The 23,300-nt window shown below is 38.2% G+C and overlaps 1 protein-coding gene across 1 annotated transcript; it reads left to right on the top strand.

Annotated features, from left to right (window-relative positions):
• The first annotated feature begins 3,737 nt into the window (after nucleotides 1–3,737).
• On the top strand, nucleotides 3,738–22,432 carry ntf3 (neurotrophin 3). The gene is made up of 2 exons (XM_051892312.1): nucleotides 3,738–3,891; nucleotides 17,687–22,432. Exons 1-2 carry the CDS (start codon nucleotides 3,874–3,876, stop codon nucleotides 18,461–18,463), a joined length of 795 nt encoding a protein of 264 aa, XP_051748272.1. The 5' UTR covers nucleotides 3,738–3,873; the 3' UTR covers nucleotides 18,464–22,432.
• Nucleotides 22,433–23,300: the final 868 nt, after the last annotated feature.

A 23,300-nucleotide genomic window follows, 5' to 3' on the forward strand; every position in this document is an offset into this window, starting at 1 on the left:
AAAAGCATACTTACAGCAGGGAACTCCTTTAACCAGCCACAGGTGCCGGCATTGTTCGTACTCCATTGTGTCTCATTGTGTGGCACTATTTGAAAGGCAGCAGTAGCTGTGTATGCTGAGGTTAGCAGAACCCAATGTATGCCAGTAAGGTGTGCCCTGCATTCCTCTCAAACAAAACACACACACACACACCACCTGGCCCAACCTGAGGTCTACTGATTCACTCGCTTGTAAAACATTTTGTACAACTTTAAAGCTGATTCAGTCACGAGCAGCACGAGGAGCACTGGGTTAACACCTGCGTATTGGTGCTCTGGAGGATGGGTTAAATCATTCATTTTTCTAATGGAAAATAAGTTTTCAGAAATGTACTTGCATCTCTGCAGACAGGAAAATCTTCAAAAAGGCAAAATAACCTACCAATGAAACCAATGACAAAATGGAAGAAAAAGTAGTATTTTCAACATAGACTATAAAACAATGGACGTAGTGTCCGTGATGTCACCCGTAGGTTTCTGAAGAGCATTTTTGAAGCTTAAAGTGGGTGGAGTCGGCCGTCACCATCTTGGCAGCACATCACCGCGCATCACTCCTGGATAACCAAAAATGGGCAAAGAGGTGGGATGTGGGTGGAGCTGAGACAGCAGACAAATGGCTAGTAGTGTCACCAAAGTGTCCACCTGTCACTTAAGTGGCCACGCTCTTAATTATGCAGAACTTTAAAGCTTAATATAATTTATACGAATGAGTTATAAAAATAAATTACCCCCCTCACAGAAAAATTAGCCCTTCATTACAAAAAACACTATTTTTTTTTAGAACCGTTATCCGACAAAAACACTTTTTGTACAAAAAAGTGTTTTTGTACTCCCTTTTGGAGCCTGTCTCTAGCGGCCAGTCGATGAATTGCAGTTTAAGTCACATCCATGTTGAATTAAAGAGAGAGACCGGTAGGTTGCCGCTTGATTTTCAACAGCAAAAAAAGTAATGATGCATTAATCAATCAATCAATGAGAAAAAAAAAACATGAAATAGAGCTTTAAAGCAATCAAAATAATCTAATATGAGAAACAGCATGAAATGTTAATGAAAATAATAGAAAAACGAGTTACGCTTTATTTCGATGGTCCACGCAATATGCAACGTATAAGTCCCGCCTTCTAATTAAAAAAGCCATTCGCTGATTGGTAAAGTCATCACTGCAGCTGCTGTTAGAATCAGCTGCTGACAAAGAAGCTTTTTAAACGCTATTTGAGCATAAAAAACATGATTTATAGGACAGTTTATATTAGATTTTGTTGCTGAATTGAAATGTTATTTAATTGTGAGTTCAGGAAGCAGTTTTTGAGATTTCAGGATTCCCCCATTCAAGTAAATAGGACTTGGTCTTGGATGCCTGCAATAGCTGCCCAGAGGTGTTGAAAATATGGCCGCAGAGTGAAAAGACTTTCCTTGAAAGGGACTTTGCTTACAGTCAGTAGAATGTCTGTTGGGGGACCATCAAACCGTCTGCTAATACTCTAATGAGAGTTAGTTGACATGTAGTTGCAAACCAAAAAACCCATTTGAATTTTCAAGCAAAGATCAAAAACTCTGGAATTGCATAAAAATGATGAGTTGAACACAGGAAATCAATATAATATGGTACAGAAAATGAAAGGGGCAATTTCGTTTGCTGCCACTATTGACATAAAAATACACAATTCACATTTAAACACAAAAATATTCCTGTTACACTTCCACAAATATTGCTTACCATCAGTGCTGTGTCATTTAACAGAAACTGAGCCTTTTATTCCACAGTTTGGAATGGAATTTGGTCAATATTATTAACATTCAGCTCTAGGCATCTGTAAAGCTCAGACTTAATGTGATGCAATACTCGAATGAAAACTATTTGTTCCTGAAAGGATGCAAAAAGCATTGACAAGACAAATTCCTTCAATGTTATCTTCCTCTTAGACTGGTTTAAAAGGAAATGACTTCATTTGTGAAATGTCCTAAGTATGTCCTCATTCAGCAACTGATAACTTCATTGAATATTCACAGGTCAGCTTCCTGGTTGGGGAAAAAACTGAGGCATTGCTACAACTTCCGGGGGCGCAGCTACTGGTTGTGTCATGACTGTGCTTTAACAGAAAATGTCATAAAGGTAGCTTTGTCCTGATTGAGACATGCAACAACATTACAACCATTTATTTTTAGCCAAAAACATCTCTCTTTTGCTCTTACGGTCACACTTGATGTCCCATAGCCATCCAAAAAGAGGAAGAAACACATTCACATGTTACCAGGAAGTTCACACCAAGTATTAACAGGTAAGTTGTTCTTTTTACCTGGCTTTTGGTTGATCTGCACAAGAGGTTTTGTTCATTAGTTTATGGGATAATTTCACATAGCATTAAAGTCACATGGCATTTACGGCTCAGGTGATTGGCTCAGTCTAGAAAAGATGGACATGCAACCCTCTGCAGTATTTAATTTTCTGGTTTTCAATATGAATATGGATCACCTAGTGACCATGACTGTTCAGAACAAACAAAAGAAAGATGAAAATGACGAGACATGTGAGAGACATAAATGCTTTGTCTTTTATTTTTCTATTTACTGTACATTGACTGTGTTTGTTGCTCTGCAAAGGCAACACCAGATGGTTAATTGGCTACCTCAATATCCTTCACTCTAAACAATGCTGGGTTAAAAACAACACAAGTTGGGTTGAAAATGGGCAAACCCAGCAATTGGGTTGTTTTTACCCAGCAGTTAGGTTAAATGTTTGCCCAAAGTGTTGGTTAGTTTTATTTAACCCAAATATTGTTTAAAAATTACTATATTGCTGGCTTAAAATGAACCTAATTCAACCCACTTGCTGGGTTGTTTTTAACCCAGCATTTTTAGAGTGTTGTATATCATCACTGCAATGCTTGAAGACCTCAAGACGTCATTCTACACAAACATCTCCAACAAAGGGTCAACTAACAGAAGAAAAGAGAGGATTATAGAGGGTTGTTGAGTGTTTCCTGTCCCTGCCCATTATAAAATCATTCGTGCTCTCAGTCTGCTCTTATAATATGCATATACTATGACAGTTATGATGATTATAGAGCTTTCGGCTGAGTCACGCTTAATGCCCGTGAGCTCAAACTGTGCATTAATTTTTCAACATTTTTTCCTCAGTTGGCTGTCATACCTAGTTATTAGGATCTTTTGAATAACTTTTTACATCAATTCGAGTAGATGGGAAAGTATGCAATTTCTCTCAATTCGTAAAAGGTTTCTTTTGTTACCAAACAAATATGAAAATTATACCTATAATAAGCTACTATAACTAGTTGTTTTGCCAAATTTCTTTCACATAGATCTACATAGGTGACGTCTGATGAACTTTCGTCCCTTAAGAAATCTTCATCGCAGTCTTCATCACAAAACATAAAAGGCAGAGCAGTATAGCTACTTCACGTAAATTCAATATGAATATAAGTGAAAGTCATTTCAATGTAATTTACGAGCATTTAATGCATACTTTAAAAATGAACATTATTAAAATGAAAGTTATTAGAGTTACCAATGCATGATTGACTAATGAAAACAGCATCACTTTGGACTAAGCACAGCAACCCTATAAAAGCCATCTGTCTATGCTGGATGTGCACAGGAGAGTAGAAGATTATGCTCGTTGAGATAGAAAGAGAGGGGGGGGAGAGAGAGAGAGAGAGAGAGAGAGAGAAAGAGGGAGAGAGATCTGCGCGCTGCACTCTTCAGTAAGACTCTCAGCACGCACCGCGCGCTTTCTATCTGGAAACTTTCGAAAAGGATTCGCTATAAACTCATTACCTTCATGTCGGCACTGCTGAATATTTCCTCACCGATGCTATGGTTACCTTTATTACGGTATGTATCCTTTCAAAGTTTGTTTGCTCGAACTGCTTCCATATCGTTTGGTGGGAATCTGGAAGGCTCATGGCACGGTTGCGCATTTGCGCTTGTTCTCCAGGACGGCTTCTGTGCGATTTGCCACTGAAAAAAGTTGTGCTTGAACACAAGGCGTTTTCTAGAGAAACTACTGCGTAATTTGGAATGTTATTCAAAAATATTAGAGTTAAAGAGTCTTTGGAACGTTCAGCGTATTTGTGTATTTGGGAAGAATTTGAACTGCTATGCGCCTCGGGCTGAACTGTAAACCAGTACGGACAAATTCACTTCTTACCTTTCACAGAGTGCTCTTCTCTTTATGCACAAAACAATAGATTGCCAAGAAAACTTTTTTTGCTATTTTAATACGATTCTTTAGGTCTTCTAACTATAAATTAAGGTGTATCTGTCTATACCTATCTAGGTGATGTAACTTTAAATGCATGTATATAACTTTATATCTATCTACATAGGATGAATTCAAGGTGTTTGGGACACTTTTTTGCCATTGAGTTGACTTGGAAAAAGTGTCCCAATCAACCTGAATTCACCCCAATAGAAATATTTTTGTATATATAAAAGGTTAAGATGCACTTATTTGAAAAGATGCATTAAAAACAACAAATGCCAGACTTTAAAATCTACTTAAATGTAGTCTAAGAAACACTTTGCTCTTTCGTCTTTCCTCCGAGAGCTGGCTGAGATTGGCAGACAATCCCTAAAATAGATAATCCACATAAATCTGTGCTGGAGATGCTATTGGCCAGTGCTCTCGAGGCCCTTCAGGTTTTTCTGTGAGTTTAACTTATTGCTCTTCCTATTCCTCAACTGGAAGTTGTTGGCATATTTTTCCCCCCACTTGTGTATTTGATAGGCCTGTTTCCTCCAGCCTGTGTGTGTTTCTGCTTATGTTTCCCTGCTGTGTGTGTAGAGGGAAGTCTTGTGCAGACATGCTCCTGAAACAAGCATCTGTCAAATCAAGGATTTGACAAGAGGCATCCACTGAAGACAAGGCTAAAGGGTTAATGCAAATAATTTAAACTTACTGGTGAACATGTGTCGAAAGAGATATGGGACATGGCTGCGGTGAACCCATTGGCACTATTTGAGAATGTACAGCATTTTCTTTAGTCTTAAATTGTTATTTTATTCCATAATGACTTTTAGCACAATTTTACTGATTTTTACTAAAGTATATATGCAAAGTTTCCTGTTTCTTTTTTAAGTATATGTGACTAAATACCTTATTTAGTAAATATTCCATTAATCATATTTTTCTAAATTTGCAGAATACTGTCTTAACTAGGCCCACAGACACTGCACACAATAGGTGATTTAGTCCACTAGCTAACAGGATAACCAATTCACTTATGTCATTTTCTCCATTATTGCGGCTTTAAAACACTTCCAGGCTTGTGGTTTACCTACAGTGGTTTGAGTTCAACTGTGTAGTAGTGGTTTTAAAAAAACGGTGGGGGTAAATGTTCGGGACCAGTTGCAGCACATCCTCATTTTTCTGGGTATAGCTCTCTGTCACTGTAAAATGGGAACAGCGAAAAATGTTGGCTGGCCATCAAGGGGTCTCATCAACTTTATCATGGGTCACTCATACCCAAAAGTCACTATGTTTAAACTGTGGGAAATTCGCAACGGTGACCATATATGGATAGTCTCATTATAGAATACCTTATGTATGCCAGTTCATGCAGACAGATAGTTGAACATGGTCATTTGTCATTAACAAATGAAATTATGTTTTCCATCAAGATAAACGTGTCCTAGCATGCTACGCTAGCAGGTTACAGAGTCTGAGCTGTCAGTTCACTGCACCGACAGACCCATCATCCAAATCACAGATGGCAGCCAGGCCTAAATACATCATTTATCAAGGCCAGGTTCAAAGAAATGGAGCATTTCTTAGTATCTCTTCATTTTGCATGCTATTGATTATTACAGAACACAAAACGGTTAGAGCTAGCGATAATGCACCAATAAATTGCACAGCGTAACAGCACAGAATTTGCCATCGCATTTCCATTATTTTCTGTCACGTTTACCTTATCAGCACACAGCATTGATATTGTGTGGCACAACACGGAAGCATGGTATGCTGGGTAATCTAATACTTTCATACTTATGCTTTTGCTTGCACTGTTCCCGGCAAGAACAGCAAGTTTTTGCTGTTTTGACAAGGAAGTATAGCAGAATTTGTTTGTGCATTTCCATATGTTATCTTTTTGCTATGGGTAGTGGCATTAGAGTGAGAACCCTGTAAGCAGGTTTGTACAGTACAGTAGTCTGTTACTATTACCAATAAGTTACAATAAATAGTAATTTTTACCAGAAATGTTCAGCACATGGTGTGGTAATGGTGGTGTTTGATATTCTGTGGTTGATGTCTAGACATTTTACAACCCCTCACAAATATTGGCTAATGCCAATATTTAAATAAATATATATATTATTGATATTGTAGTCAGGAGATAATTTGTCTTGTGTGTGTTTGGTTCAGGTAAACCCTACGTTATGGGGACAAAATGTCCCCACAAAGGTGGCAATATCCAAAATCCTTGTCCTTCTGGGGATATTTTTTCTATGGAAAGTCCCCATAAAACATGGAAACCCAAAAAATTCTAAAACCTTTTTAGTCTTCTGTACATCAGTTTTTCCAAAAGGCTTCTAACATGTGTTCTAGAAGTGTCGTGAGGTGAGATGCATTAAACATGAAGCTGCGGTAGATATATCAGCCCTGCTGAGTGGAAGTAGCTACACCTTTTGTAGTTTGTATCCTTGACAAAGTGTTGCTGTCAGCTGCCAAACACCCGTCTATCACATTACATCAAAACAACCATCGAACATGCTCACGTTACAAACTCCAAGATCTGTTAATTACAGTAACTGTTGAGTTTGGCAGTGTTGTGTCAAACAGAGAGCACGTTCTGTGTTTATTTTACTATAAAATCCAGGCTAATCGCTAATGACTCCCAGACTTCACGTTAATAGTTTGTTTTATGGCACCAAGACACCCGACTTAGACTTTTTTGTACTTTGTAATAGGCTTGTAATCATGGCTGGTTTTAGGAAAATGTTTCATCACCAGTTGCGATGTTATGGAAGGCAGTTTGTTCGAAGAAAAAAAATGTAAAGAACTATTATTCTTCTGCTTAAGCCTGCGCCTGCTTGTGAGACCAAGATGGTAACTACAACTTCCAAGTATTGAATCTTAAGGAGTTTAGACCCTTACTGGTGTTGTAATCACTCTAATAGTGCCAACAACGTGAAAGCATTTGCTGCCAAAATTTGACATGCACATTTTTCAGCTTTGTCATATTAGTTTACACTTGTCATAGAATATACCATTCAGCACATTGGCCGATTATCAGAACTTACCAGAAACACATGCCAACTGAAAGAACTGTGTTAAGGGAGGTGTTGACACCAGCTGCAAAGAAGGCCAAACAGCTGCAATGCGTCCCTTACACTGAACGACTCCATCATGAGGCACTGAACTTTGACAACATGACATGAGCTAGCATGCTTCATAAGACATGCTAAATGTGTTTTAGAAGTTTACATAGCTTGTCTAGCTTTTGCTATTTAAAGTCTGCTAACCTTCGACAAAAACCCACCTATAAATCATTACAGCTGAAATGTTTGTCTTCTGAACGTAATGTGCGAAGTCAGCGTGCATCTGCGTACGTTTTCTTGATTGCAATAAATGCCACCACTTGATGGGTTTCCAAACACTGCAGGTCATGCCTTACATCTCACAACCATTCAGAACTAACCTGAGATGTGTGTGAGCACAGCATGAATCCAGATGGAAGTTAGTGCATGGTGCTGGTCAGAGATGGAGAGCATCCAGACGGGGGGTCTATTCGCTCTTTTAGGGGAACATCTGGAGGCAATTGGACAGCATTAGGGTTTAGACGCTCTTCTTTGAAAATCCTGGGTGGATTTCTTCCGCTGGCACGCTGCCTCCTAAGCCATCCTGAGTCCATCAACTTGGGTAGCTCTTCTGCAACACAAGAGAAATATGTACGGTCATAGTGTCATGTCCTCTTGATTCATACCATAAGATGCATTGGATAGCATGTCATTTTACATGATGCTTTCAATGTGCCAATGCATTGCTAACAGAACAGTTGTGTGCATTGAGAGCAGCTACTTTAAAGTGGCTTTTACCTTTTTTATATTGTATTTTCCGTTTCATTGTACTATTTCTAGTCAGTATTATTTCTCCAGTGGCATGTATGCACATGTTTCGATCTCAAACAATAGCCAAACAGTTCATAGTGTGCCTGAATGGAAAACTCTTTTATTCGGTTTCTTCCCAAAGCTAAAAACCCTACTCCATGTGACTGAGGTATACAAAGAATATCAGTATCTATAGATTGTCTCGCTATTCTGTAGTTGGACGCATGTCCCTTGCATATGCTCGAGGTCTAATGCTCATTTCAAGATTTCAATCCCAGAAAACAAGACCCTAAGAATGGGGAAACTGGCTGCAGATTCTGAATGTATTGTATTTTGACGGATACGGCAGAAAATACATTTTTGGTGTAAATATGTCAAACTGGCCATTGAGTGGATTAGTTGCAGAACCTGATTTCACCAAGTGCAGCATGTTCCTGGAACATCTTTGTTGATCCTGGAACAACATTCCAATCGACCAATCAGATTTGAGGACAAGTTTAGAGTTTATGTCAAGTTTAGGTTTAGAAACAGGGTTAGGCGCTTTTAAATCAGTGTTATTCACCTATCATTTCTCTGATTTTAGGCATAACTTATGGGTAGGGTTAGGTTTAGGGGTAGGAATATGGACAGGAATGTTGTTCCAGGATCAACAAAATATGTTGACCCAGGAACGTGTATTATTGTGCAAAATCAGGACATGTGGATTAGTCAATGCATGCTAAAATAGTCCTTTGCATGTTGACCGTGCAACTCCAATAGCTCTGTTATCTAGACTGAAGTGCACAGCGTGCCGGGCTGAATGGTGTGTTAAATGGTGCATTGGGTGGTGTGAAGGCTCTTGCTAATCTCAGGCCAATCCTCTAGGAGTTAAAAGCTCAGGGAGTTGTAAGCCTCCTTGGCCAGTCTTAGATGATGTGCGTAGGTGGTGAAGAAGCCGCGATGTCGAGGCCACTGACACAGTGCTGCAAGAGATTAACACCTGTCGTACATGGAAATGCTACTCTGTAGATGCACAACTACACTGTAAAACCGAATAAGTTGGGATAACTCAAAAAATTTATCAATTTTTTTGAGTTATGATGTTATCAATTTTAAGTAAGCAGAACTATCAAGTTTTGAGTTTGTAGTACTCATGCATGTTAATTGCTCCTAACTTTAGCTAACTCGTACATTTTTGATAGCGATTAACATAAAAGATTTAGTTAATTAACTTTTTTATTTTGAGTTCTTGCAAATCAAATGTTATTTACTTCACTGTAAACCCTAATAAGTTGCCAGAACTCAAAAAAGTTGAATGAGAATTTTTTTAATTTAAGAAAATCAAAGTTAAAGTAAGATGTTTATTTTGTACTCATACATTTTAATTGTTCTTAACTTTAAATTTTTTGATACACTAATTTATACATTTAACTTTAAATTATCAGGTTATCTCAACGTAAATATTTTGTTAGATATAACAAACTAATTCATGTAACTTACCTGCTCTCAAACCGAGCAGCATGCACCATTTGTCACCATGATGGTAAATCTCCAAAAACCCACATTAATAGAAACTCTTCTAAATTAGTATAACAAAACATTAATCACTACCAAATCTCCCTTACCATTAACCCTAACCCTAACCTCTTGCACAAAAAACATTATATAACACTTAATTTTAGCATTTACTCTCCCTTTCGAGTGCTGTGGGCAAAGCATAGGCAAAACAGTTCAGTTTACTTGAAATATGTCAGTGCTGAGAACTCAAAAGAAAAAAAAAATACTCATAACAGTTAATTTGACTGAACTAATTTGTTTAATTTAAGTTTGTCCTACTCAAACAAATTAAGTATTTTGTACGTTGAACTGTAGTCGAAAACAACACCGAAATATGAATGCAAATGATTTTTATTCCTATATATCTCATCTCAGCAGGAAGAAAGATTTACTGTGCAGAATCAAATAAACAAAGACCTTTTTTTATTAGGACCTCTATTGACCTTTTGGAATGATTTGGTTGGTGTTTCTAAAATTAAGGAAACCACAAGTGTTTATGAGGATTAATCCCGAGGCAAGTGCAGAGCTGTGCATCGGAGTGGCCTAAACCAGTTAAAGGAGATCAAGGACCAGATTTTGACGCCTAATGCTCCCGTGTCCTGGAATAAGAGTTCACTGAGAGTGCTGTTTTATGTCGTTTGATATTATGTCATTATGAATATTGGCTAGATAGCCAGGACCTTTGTTTTCCAATGAAGAGAGAAACTGCTACCAATATAGAAAAGGTTCATGCATTGATATCACAAGACTCAGGTTATATAAAAAGCATTTTGCTTAGATCAAACTGATTGTGCTGGACAGTTTGTGTGAGAGTCAGTTGTGTGTAAATGAAAGGAATTTCTTGATGTAGTTTTCTGAGGTAATTTACTTCTGAGGCTATAGGCTTGTGAGCTTTTAAACAATGCTCACTTGTGTTTGGGAAGCATTTAGTCAAGGAGGTTGTTGGGTTGTTATCTATCGCCTTCAACACATCAATTTTGGCTGAGGAGGAGCAGTACTAGAGTACACAGGACCCAGGGTGATTTAAGAACAATATCCCTCTGATCTGCTGAAGATCAGTCCACTCCTAGAGCAATTCTTGATCCTGTTCCGACCCAACATACAATCAGGAATTCAAATATGCTGTATGCGTTGTTTATTGCATAATTTTTATAGCCCGCAGCAGACGCACCATATGTGGTGTTAACATTGCTATCAGCACTGCCCAACAATAAAGTCTTAGCAAAATGGAAAAACGCTTGAATGAGTGAGCTTGTACAGTATGTGCCCAACAGCTCATCATTGCAATTTGTGTTTCGAACTTGATACCGCGTGAAAAGTCTTATCGTGTCTTGGAGTTTTCTTAATTATTCGAAGTACACAGACAGCTTCTACCTTCTCCGACCTAGTTTAAATGGATTAGGGCATCAACAAATTTAGGCATTTCGAAGAAAGCAACCTAGAGTCCATTAACTGCCCTATCAGCTGACTTGGCCAATCACATGAACTTACAGTGTCATTCCAGGCGCTTAAAACAGTCTGGTGTGGTTTGGCTCTGAGGTTGTATGTGGAACTGCCACCAAGGGAAGTCATTGACCACTTATAAATATATGTCATGCACAACTTGGGTCGAGCAAAAGAGTTCGTCACAGACACAGGGAGTGATTTACACCACTGGTCGGGCTGTAGCGGTCACTGTGCCAGACTTTTTTAACCAGGAATGTTACCAAATGCAAAACTTTTATCCAATAACAAGTAACTTAGCCTACATTCTGTTTGTGCATGAACTGTATTAAGGCCTTTTAAAGTATTTTATTTTTTTTCCCCCTGACTTTATATTAAGAGATTCATTGAGGCCCAGCGAGAGTTTGGGTACTTTAGTGAGTTTGTCTTTGCTTTATTTCATCTGTTTAAAATGAACAAAGTTGTAACCCCCCTTAAATATCCTTTAGACCTTTGTGAGAGCACTTGGAAAAATGCTGGGTTGTTTCAACCCATGTTTGGATCAAATATGGACAAACCCGACTGTTGGGTTTAAACATTTAATTAAAAAATTTAAAACCAACAGAGGAGAGTAAATATAAATATTTTATCAAAAAAATTGTTTAGCTTCTGTTATTGTGCATTAACCATAACCAAATGTCCAACAAAATGATATAGAAAACAGCCTCAAATTTGTTAACATTTTACGTAATTGCCATTAAAAAAGAGCATTTTTCATTATGCGACAAAATATTCATGTTACTATGTAAAAGTGCTGGCAGAAAACATTTTTCCTTTGTTTTTACTTGTGCTTTAAAGGAAAAGTTCACCTAAAAATGACAGTTCTTTATTTATTCTTCCCTGGTGCCATTGCAAACTAATATGCAAATGTTTTTTCATGCAATACAAAATGATTTTTGAGGAATCCTTGCACACAATAGTTCATATAAAGCACCATAAAAGTAGTTAAAAAGTCTTCAGAAGTCGTACACTGTGTGAGGAACAAACATTTATCAAAATCTTCCTATCCGCTGAAACCTTTAAAGGGATTAAAAATTAAAATTCTGTCATCATTTACTCACCCTCAAGTTGTTACAAACCTTTATGAATATCGTTCTTCTACTAAACACAAAAGAAGATATTTTGAAGAATGTCAGAAACCAAACAGTTGATTGGACCCCATTAACTTACTTTTTTTTTTCTTTTCTCCATACTATGGAAGTCAGTGGGGTCCATCAACTGTTTAGTTACCCAAATTTGTACTGGTGCAGTTTCTAAAATGGCTTAAATTTCAGTCAGTTCTTCAGACATAGCTATTATGTGGCTTAAGAAGACTTGGAAAAAAAAAAAACATCTTCTTCTGTGGTGCTTTTATTGTGTTTTGTTCTTTTTAGATGCTGTAAACAGATTCTTCAAATTTCTCTTTTTGTGTTTCACTGAAAAAAAACAGCAGCATATTTATATTATAATGTGTAGTAGCAAAATGACTAAAGCTGAATGCCTGAAATACAGCTAGCATGGAGATTTACATTGAATGAACATGAGCTACTCCATAATAGCATTAGCATGGCCTACCGCTATGTTTTGCATAGAAATTAGGAAGCGTAGCTTGAGTCAGCTGATCTGCTCTCATTTGTGATGTTAGAAGAAAACAAGAAAGCACCATCTCCCCTTACCAAGCCTCTTTTCTGGCACCTTCCCGAAGAGTTTAAGCTGCTGTTCATCCAGGAAGAGACATGAATGCACATCTGTGCTCCTGTGAGACATGAACTTCCTGCATTTATGTAACATGACAGAGCAAAGCACATAAAGAAATATCACACTTTTTTGAAAGGGTCAGAGATTTTTAACATGAGTTTGAGAGGAAAGCCTTTGGAAAAGCCTTCTGCATGGAACAAACCTGTTAAACTGTTGTTAGTTTAGTGAGGGATCACATTAGCCGTGCTTCCCAGAAGGTCCCTGACAATGTTTGCAGCACATGAAGAAACACAGCTAAGTATTTGAGAGCAGTTAAGAGGATGCAAAGGATTATCTTTTCAAACATGGTCAAAACAGATTCAAGTGCATGTGTTCCCATCGCATCATTTGTTGTGCTATAAATTACGCTTTAAGAGAAGCCAGTTGACTTTAACGTGACTGAGTTGCTCATTATGGGCAATTTTTGCAGCTTAATGAAGAAGAACCCTTTTAAAAGCTTACTGGACGTATACAAACATAGCCGAGCATTTGATCGCACTTAAGAGGATGAAGAAGATTATCTGTTCGACCCTGGTCTTGAGTTTCCAAGTAAATTTCCACCCTGTGTTCACCTGAATGAGCCCAAATTGGAAGAGTAATTGATGTTCATTCCAGAATCTTGTGATTTTGTACACTTTCCCCCGGAGGCTATGCGTACTTTTATGGGGTTTGAGATGCAAATAATGCAGACAAGGACGAAGCATTGCAAGTTTCAGTGTTTGCTGTTTTCAATTAAAGTGCACATGGGAATGTTACACAGAGAGATGGTGTGAAGTAGGTCTGCAAATGGATATAAACATTACAACAAATCTGTAATCAATACACATTCATTGTCACAGGCTGTCTGGGATAGTCACATATAGCTCTACGTTTTTAATGCAATGTTTACAGGCCTGTGTACATTTTTAAGAAGGTGTTATGGTAAAATAATGTGTATTTTATTTTGAACAAATAGCTTTATTGCAGGGCTTTCGTATTTTTGGCCTTATTTTGATTCTTGCCTTACTGCCTGAGAATTTAGTGCAAATTGTATCCCTTTGTGTCTGGCTAATCTTCCTGCAAATGAAAATTAGATTTGGTTTATCAAATTTAGCTTATTAGCTCACCCTGGAATTAAGCTGGAATTAGTAAATTCTTTACTACAGATTAAATATTCTATTCAATCACAACTTCAGTAATGTGGGTGTTGTGAGAAATCGAATCACTAGCAACGTGATTTTGCCAAGTAAGACATATTTTGTTGATCCTGGAACAACATTCCTGTCCAAACATTTAGTCCTAACCATACCCCTACCCTTAAACCTAACCCTACCCATAACTTATCCCTAAAATCAGAGGGAAATGATTGGTGAGTAACACTGATGTAGACGTCTAAACTTGACATAAACTCTAAACTTGTCCCTCAAATCTGATTTGTTGCCTGGAATGTTGTTCCAGGATCAACAAAGATGTTGATCCAGGAACATGTACTTGATTAAATCACATTCACCCAACAAACTACAGAGGCAGAAAAATGAAACCATACAGACAATAAAACTCGCTGCTTCTGAGTCATTTTCTGCGCCGCTGCCTGTAAGGTGACTTTGTCGCACTCCTCTTTTGAAGCATCAACGTGTAATTGCAGGCATCACCCCTGCCAAAAAGTGAAATTAGCCATGCTTATTGACCGATAATGAGGACGGAGTGATTAACAATCTCCTCTTAGTGTCGTGGGTCTGATTCGCACTCCCTCATATGCTCGTCCTGTCCATTAAAGAGACCTGCTAAACAACAAAGGTCAGTGCTGGAAGTATGCACAAATAATTGGCTGCAAACTTGCACTTGTGTCTGCAATGACGAATTAGATAATTTTCCATAAAATCCAGGTGAACTACTCTGAACTCAATGTCAAATGATAAAAGATCAAACATTCCTGCAGAACAAGAGGTCTTTGTGTTCGTTTTCGTCACCAAAAGTCTAATTTAAAACCAATCGTTTATGTAACAAACCGAGCATCCCATGACATTATCGCCCACCATGCCAAGACCTCCCAAACCCTGCGGTTCTTCGACGGCAAGACATGTGGTTTAGAAAAAGATATAGAAGCACCCAGGGCAGTGTAAAGATCAGGGAGCACACTTGATATTTATTTCCATCTTGCCAAATGGCCCTTTGATGTAGCAGCTGTAACCGCTGACTGTCTGCAACACCTCTCTCACTGTATCAGTGTCATCATTAGTCTTCAGTTGCTGCACTTTGCACTGGAGTCTGTAGTTTAGTGTCACTTACAATTTAACCACTCTAGGCTTGACACTAAGATGTTTTGCAGCGGGTGCCGTGTCTCACATTCACTTGTTTTATCAATGTGATTTCGAGTAATCCCAAAACACACAATGGAGACGTTCATCTGAAACAAAACGTGAACGCAACAAGTCACTGTCTGGTTATTCAGGTAGAACTGAGGAGGAATGCATAGTTTTACTGATGCCTAACTGTAAACTAGTTGGTACCCATGTCATACTAGGAAAGTAATGCATCTGATAATTGCCTACCTCTTGCTTACTGTTGAAAGGAAAATTGAAAGGCTATTAACTGTAATTGTTAGCATTAAATAAATTAACCATATGGGAGACCATATTTAGCATGAGAATCTGCAGTAAATATCACAAACAGCTCACAGAGGACAGACTTTCTTACTTGATGCAATATGGAAAAAGGCAATAATGTTAAAAGAACTTTACAATATGGTTGTATTAGTGCATGCATTAACTAACAATGAGCTAGATTTGTTACAGTATTTATTCATCTTTGTTAATGTTAAATACAACCATTTAGTTCATGTTGGCTCAAGTCTATTAAAGGGGACCTATTATGCCCCTTTTTACAAGATGTAATATAAGTCTCAGGTGTCCCCAGAATGTGTCTGTGAAGTTTTAAATGCCCATTTTTGAGTGAAAGGAAAAACATGCTGTTTTCGTGCATGTATATTTAAATGCAAATGAGCTGCTGCTTTCTAGAAAAGAGGGCGGAGCCTGTACAGCTCATGCCTCGGATACTCTGCCAAAAACTAACAAAACATCTGCTTGGTTTTGATCATCATCTCTATCGCGGTCACGCTCGCGTGTCATGCAGTGCTTAGTCATCATGAAAGTTAATTATTTGCATGCTTTTAAATCCATAACAGTTTAAACTTCTCAAATATGGTTTTCTGAGCGCACACATCCGAAGCACATGCACAGAAAGCTGGCTGTCAGACGGCGCGTCCTGTGAGTATTAAACTCATTTCTTTCACGTCTTATTGCACTTAAACTGTCAAATACTCACAGTCGGTTATGTCTGTGAATGCAAACAGCAGGAAAAGAAATCGCATGTGTGTATTAGATCTGTGTATTAAAGTTAAAGCAGCGTAATATACAGTACCTGTATATGCTGTTAATATGAATCAAACAACAAAAGAAAAACAAAATCACTCACGGCTCTTGATTAAATAACTTTAGTAGCTTAAACAAGAATACATTTCTTACTCAAATGCTGCTGTTAGACATGGCGGACTGTGTACAGCTCACTCAGGGGAGGAGCTAAGCTAAAAGGGCAGATCATCACCAGTCATGGGCGGGGCTTACAAAAGAGTAGGGGAAAATCTGGAGCCGCTCATTTGGAGAGACTGTTTATGATTTATGGGGGTAATAAAAAAAGGAATGGGTGGATTTTTACCATTACAGGCTGGTTGTTTAGGCACATCTGTGTTCAAACACTTTAGAAAAGTGAATTTTGCATAATAGGTTCCCTTTAAATAATACGGTCCACTTTAGACATTCTACTAGCTCTAAGTAACTTCAGGTTAGAAGAATATAGAATAGAATGTACTTACGAAGTTACTTATAGTCAGTAGAATGTCTGTTGGTGGACCATCAAAATAAAGTGTTATTAAGCAGATATTAAGCAGACAGTCTACTAATATTCTTACGAGAGTTAGATGACATGTAATTGCAAAGTTATTTATAGTTAGTAGAATGTCTAAAGTGGACTATCGAAATAAAGTGTTATCAATAATATTAACAGATACAACTTTTGAGTATAATAATGTATTAGTAAATGTTGAAGTTGTCATTAATGAATATTATTAAATGCTGTAGAAGTATGTTAGTTCATGTTAAGTAATGTAGTTAAATGATGTTGGAACTTTGTTTTTTCTTTAGTGTTTTTACAATGAATCCTTCACAAGAACTATAAAGTATCATAAAAGTCTTGTAAAAGTTGAAAAGTTTTAACTGTGTGAGGAATAAATCGAAATGTAAGTCATTCTTGAAAAGTTCTAGTTCCTATTAATTATAATTGCACGGGGAAAAAAACTCAGTACGGAAATAAAAGTTATTAAGGTGAATAAGTCATGACAGGTTTTCTTTTGTTATTGTTCCTTTAATAGCTTGATTCCAGTTTAAACAACATCTAATCTTTTATATGGAATGTTGTACGCTAATGACACTCCATTGCTTTAGCAGACCCTTCTTAAACACAGGTTTCCCTGGGGAGTTTTGCACTTTGTGGTTTCTGTTTCATGCTGTTGCGCTCAGTCATACACCGGGCCAAATGGATGCGCCAGACACTCAAATAAATATGCCATAAGGGAGGCCCTGCAAACTTCATGTCACTGCAGGCCATCTTTCACCACAGGCCAATTAACTGTGTGCCCTGACTCTATTGCAGATGTGTTGGAGAAGTGCCTCCGTATAATATGTCAACAATGAACTTCATGAGAATTCAGTGCTGTCACAGGGCCAACAAACTACAGTTGATTGCTTTCGTTTGCTGCTAGGAAACTGTTTTGTATGTGCTTACAAGAGCGTATTCTGTTTCTTCACAGGTCTTACAGGTGAATCTAGTGATGTCCATCTTGCTGTACGTGATGTTCCTCGCGTACCTCTATGGTATCTCAGCCTCGACGATGGACAAGCAGCGGCCCACGCAGGACCCCATCAACACGCTCATCATAAAGCTCCTGCAGGCCGACATCAGCCGCAGCCGACAGAAGCAGGACGAGGGTGCCCTCGACGCGCTTCCTTCCAACACCTTAAACACACCTGCAGTGACCGACTACAAGGAGAAAGTCAGCTCAACCGCCTACCAGCCCGTGACAGACATCTCGTCGGAGCTGCTACGTCAGCACAAACGTTACAACTCACCACGAGTGCTCCTGAGCGAGCGACCTCCGCTGCAACCGCCGCCGCTCTACCTAACGAACGACTTCGTCAGTAACCAAGAGGGCAACAAGACGCGGCAGAAGCGATACGCCGAGCACAAAAGCTACAGGGCCGAGTTCTCGGTGTGCGACAGCAAGAGCGATTGGGTGACGGACATGACCACGGCCATGGACATTGAGGGACGACAGGTCACGGTTCTGAGGTCCATCAACGCGGGACGCACGAACATAAAGCAGTACTTTTACGAGACAAAATGTGAGACCGCCAAGCACCACAAGAGCGGCTGTAGGGGTATTGACGGGAAGCATTGGAACTCACAGTGCAAAACCTCGCAGTCTTTCGTGCGCGCCCTCACTCAGTATAAATCTATGGTGGGTTGGCGCTGGATACGGATAGACACCTCATGCGTCTGCGCACTTTCACGCAAACGCAGGACATGAAAAACACTACAGCAACCTAACCACTGTCTTTCTATTGTTCCCTGTAAATATATAAATTATTATTTAAGTTATATGGAATGCATATAGTTTATACATGTCTATGTATAATGTATAAATATACTTGTTATTTATTTAAGTTTGCAAAGAAAAAGCTTTTTAAAAAAAGAGAGAATGAGAGAGAGACTTGACGAAAACATGCAATGCCGCTAAGCTACAGGAGCATTGCATGCTGAATTGTGCCTTGCTCACGTAGGACACGTCACTCCACTAGACCTGGACCTTGGGAACAGTTGCAATGGAAAACACAGATCACTCAATATCATATTTACTTCAGTATTGTTCATGAAAACCAGTTTTTCTACTGGAACAGGCTGCCAGTATATCCTCTTCGTATCTGGGAAAACGAATCACAGTCGGGATGTTGTATGAAAATATGTAAACTTACAGTATATGTGTATCAAAACTGCATGAAATACCTAAGAAATATATATTTTTCTAAGCACTCGTATTGTACACCGTGAAAACATGATGTTAGTGGTTTATAGATGGCGAGACTGATGGAAAAGAATCGAAACGCCACTAGCAAAGCAAACCACTGGAATATTAGTCACATTCCTAGCAGAATATATGGACCAAAAAGTATATAAAATATGGTTTAGTATTTCTCAAATTCAATCTGGGCAGTGTTTTGATTCTAGATGGCCTTCTGGAAGTATTTAGAGAAAAATTCACAATATCATTTTAGAATTCGCCTTTAGCACATGCCGACATAGCAGCGGTAAAGGGGAAAGTGGGGATGAAAGCAGCCAAAAATTAAAGGGATAGTTCACCCAAAAATGAAAATTATTCCATGATTTACTCATTCTCAAGTCATCCTAGGTGTATATGACTTTCTTCTTTCAGACGAACACAATCGGGGTTATATTAAAATATATATTCTTGCTCTTCCAATGAGGGGCGTGATATTTTGAAGCCCAAAAAAGTGCATCCTCCATCATAACAGTAATCCATACGGCTCCAGGGGTTAGAGACCTTCGGAAGCGAAACAATGCGTTTTTGTTATAAACTATAATAACTAGTTTCCGGCAGATGGCCGTATGCACCGATTTACGGCAAAAGAGTAACCTCTGACACGACGTAGGATGTGGTAGTAGCGTAATTGACGCCTCTCGCGGTTTAAACAAATAGGGCTGTGCAACAAACTTAAGCTCCTCTTCTCTTATATCGAAATCCTCCAACATTTCTCTTTGAAAATTCTCGTTTTAGACTTCTAATTTGTGACTGTTGTTTTTTCTCTATTCTCTGCGCTTTCATGTTTGTCAGTACATCATGGTCAAGGGTTACTCTTTCGCCAGAAATTGATGTGTACGGCCGTCTGCCGGAAGCTAGTTATTATAGTTTATGAAGTTTTAAATATGGATATTTTTCTTACAAAAACCCATCGCTTCGCTTTAGAAAGCCTTTATTAACCCCCTGGAGCCGTATGGATTACTTTTATGATGGATAAATGTATCTTTTTAGGCTTCAAAATTCCAAGCCCCCTTCAATACCATTATAAAGCTTGGAAGAGCCAAGATACTTTTTAATATAACTCTGATTGTGTTCATCTGAAAGAAGATAGTTCACCTAGGATGGCTTGAGGGTGAGTAAATCATGGGATAATTTTTAATTTTGGCTGAACTACCCCTTTAACTTATAAGGGTCCAATGATTAAACTTTTGCTCACCATTAGTAGTGCTGAAAAAGGTTCCTCAGCAGATGGAGGAGCAAAGACTCCTCCTACTAGCCACGCCCTTTGCTAGAAGCCACGCCCAGCCTGCCAGAGTCCAATCTGACCACCACGACCACCAGAAATAAGCTTAGTGCACTTTTAGCCTCTTTTCGATCACCTACTATGATCAATTGCAACTTTACAAACTTAAAGAGCGAAGCCAGCACGAATAAGAGCAGCATGTAAACAAAAGGGCAACTAAATGGGCCATTGCTAATGACACTGTAGTCTTACACAGAGGTAAAGCTGCCTTAAGACGATGTACATACGTGCAGAGCTGGGATTTGAACACGTAATCTCTCCCTTAAGAGGGTTTCCCTCTTGTCAGACTCATCTTAGGAGATAAGCAGTTCGCCGGTGTGCTGCAGCTATAAAAAGGCCTGCCGTGTTTTCCTTCTGTACGTTTATATAAGGAGACCTAGTCAATCGTTAGTCATGAGAGATTTCTATGCTATCTAAGATGTGCTAAATATGTCAGCCTCTTCATCAGATTGATTTAATATACATCAGAGTAGATCATGGTTTGTACTGCTTCACAATAAATATGATATACCCAAGACAACACGAAAAGCAAAGCATCAGAGGCATATAGACAGCACGTTTAGGGTCATATGAAGAGCAGGCAGCTGCGGCTCGGCTTTTGTTCAGGCTTTTCTTTGTCACCTCTGATTGGAAAAACTGTCCGAGCATCCCCAAGGAACAACATATAGAACCCAACATTTGCAGTATTGGTGATATTTTTGGTTACCTACACATATTTAATTCTCTATCAGCATAGCAGGATAAGCCGGAATGAGGTCCAAACCCATTAATGCATGAAGTGAAGTGCCAAGACTTTGTCCTCCAAGTCCAAACATAAAACTTTATTAGCATGCAATCATTTATTACAATGTGGCTATAAAAAAAAAATCGATATAAATTTTTTTTATTGCATTTTCATCCTTTATGAGAGGGTTGTTAGATAAAGGCACTAAAATCAAATTGGCTCTGTTTGTGACCGGATATTCAATGCTTGTATTGGGTGTGAAATTTTGAGAAAGTGTCAGCTCAGATTCGAAACACAACCACAGACCACCAAGGATACAACACACCTTTTTTCGAATTCAATATTCCGGCTGATTACGTCCCGCTTCAGTTCGGCCCTCTGCGGAAAAACAGGATAAAAGCTGAACACAGGAACTTTCTAGGATACTGCTGGGAATGGCCCACACAGTTGTCCAAATGCATTGCCTTTCCTGTAACAAACATTATTACACTGGAACATGAGGATCCCTAAACGATTTTGTCTTGGATGACTTTCACTGAAACATTCCTGTGCATTTTATGCTGTCTTGAAAAGCCCTGCTGGTGTCAAGCATGCTGTGTAGGATTCTTGCTGCTTTAAACCACTACAACCGACCTTATAATGGACCAATGGCCATTGCTGAAACCCTTGGATAACTCTTTTTAATGCTGAAAAGGAAACTGTGCCAAAACACACCAAACTCTATTTAAGGACTACATGCTTCTTAATAATATTCAGACATGAAAATGATCTCCGGTATGTCAAAATTGAGAAAATTGCAAGGCGAATCTCTATTTTAGTAAAGAAGAAAGACTCGTTTGCTTGCTGGTCGTTGTTTAGTGAAGTAGTTTCTTTTGGCTGTACCCATAACCCATTGTTTGTATTTTTTATTTTATTTTATTTTTATTTTTTTTGAGAGAGAGAGACTTTTCCCATAATGTCTCTTGAAATGTCTTTCTCATGCTGATACTTGAAGGAGCGCTGTTTATCTGGCCTACAACATCCTCCTCTTTTCGCTGCAAGGGCAGTCTGTGTGAGATTTGTCTGAATAAAGGTTTTTTTTTTTTTTTAATCTTCCTGCTGATTACGTCCTTTTGGGAATCTACTGTATGAATATTGTCCTCTGCAGGGTTTAATATCTCTCTTTGTATGTTAAACATTTCAATCATTCACAAATGACCAGAAGAGAACCCAAGAATGTTTCCCAGCCTTGAGTCGTGAGATGATCCGTGTTTCTGTAATCAAACACTGATGGTCTCTTTAAAACCCGAGTAACCATGGGAAGGAGCATATAGGACTAAACAACCTTCAGTGACCTATAAATACATTGGTTTGCCAGAACCCACAGGAAGAAAATAGCTCTGGGCGATGGTTAATTAGCATATAATCCTCTTGCGGTGTGTTCTTAAGAGCAAAGCCTGAGACGGAGTGATCTTGAAAAATCACTGCTGAAAAAGAGTTAAATGAGGTGAAAGTATAACAAATGCTAGTGTTCTGTTTACATCTCTATATCAGTGCAATAAACCGCTGTCAATATAGTGTACAGTGACCATTCGGACACTTAAATCACACTTTTTAAAAATATGTGAATGTCATTGCATTAGATAACAAAACAAGGGACATCTGAGTTCAAGTGCTGCAGGAGCAACTAATTTTACTTTTTTGAGACTTTTTGGTTACACTTTATTTTAAGGTGACGTAGTTACATTGTAATTACTCAAAAGAGTACTGAGTAATATTAATTAACTACATGTACTTACTATAGAGTTACGGTTAGGGTTAGTTGCTTGTAATTATGCATAATTTACTGTTAATACTATAGTAAGTACATGTAGTAACATGAACATATAGTAACCTTAAAATGAACATGAACATGTAGTATCCTTAAAATGAAGTGTTACCGACTTGTAATGGGTGTTTTGTAACTGGTGTTTTGATGATTTTTAGTGGAAGTATGAAGTCATTTCCCCTCAAAATCACACATGTGTAGTTCATCACATTAACTACTGACACTCACTGTAAAAAAAACCAAAACATTATTTTCATGATTTATCACATTTTTTCTTCTGTCAAATCAACTTAGATAAATAATTTGGTTCAAATAACAAAATAATATTTTGAGTTTCTGTTGATTAAACCAATCACCTTCATTGTATTAACCAAATTTTTTTAATTTCAATGAACTCAAAATTTTAAGGCAACCAGGTAACTTACTTTTTTTTTTCTTTTTTTCTTTTTTTTTTTTTTTAAAGTGCTGTAACATTTCAAAATCAGAAAGTGTC

Source organism: Ctenopharyngodon idella, chromosome 4 (assembly GCF_019924925.1).
Source record: "Ctenopharyngodon idella isolate HZGC_01 chromosome 4, HZGC01, whole genome shotgun sequence".
Classification (NCBI taxonomy): domain Eukaryota; kingdom Metazoa; phylum Chordata; class Actinopteri; order Cypriniformes; family Xenocyprididae; genus Ctenopharyngodon; species Ctenopharyngodon idella.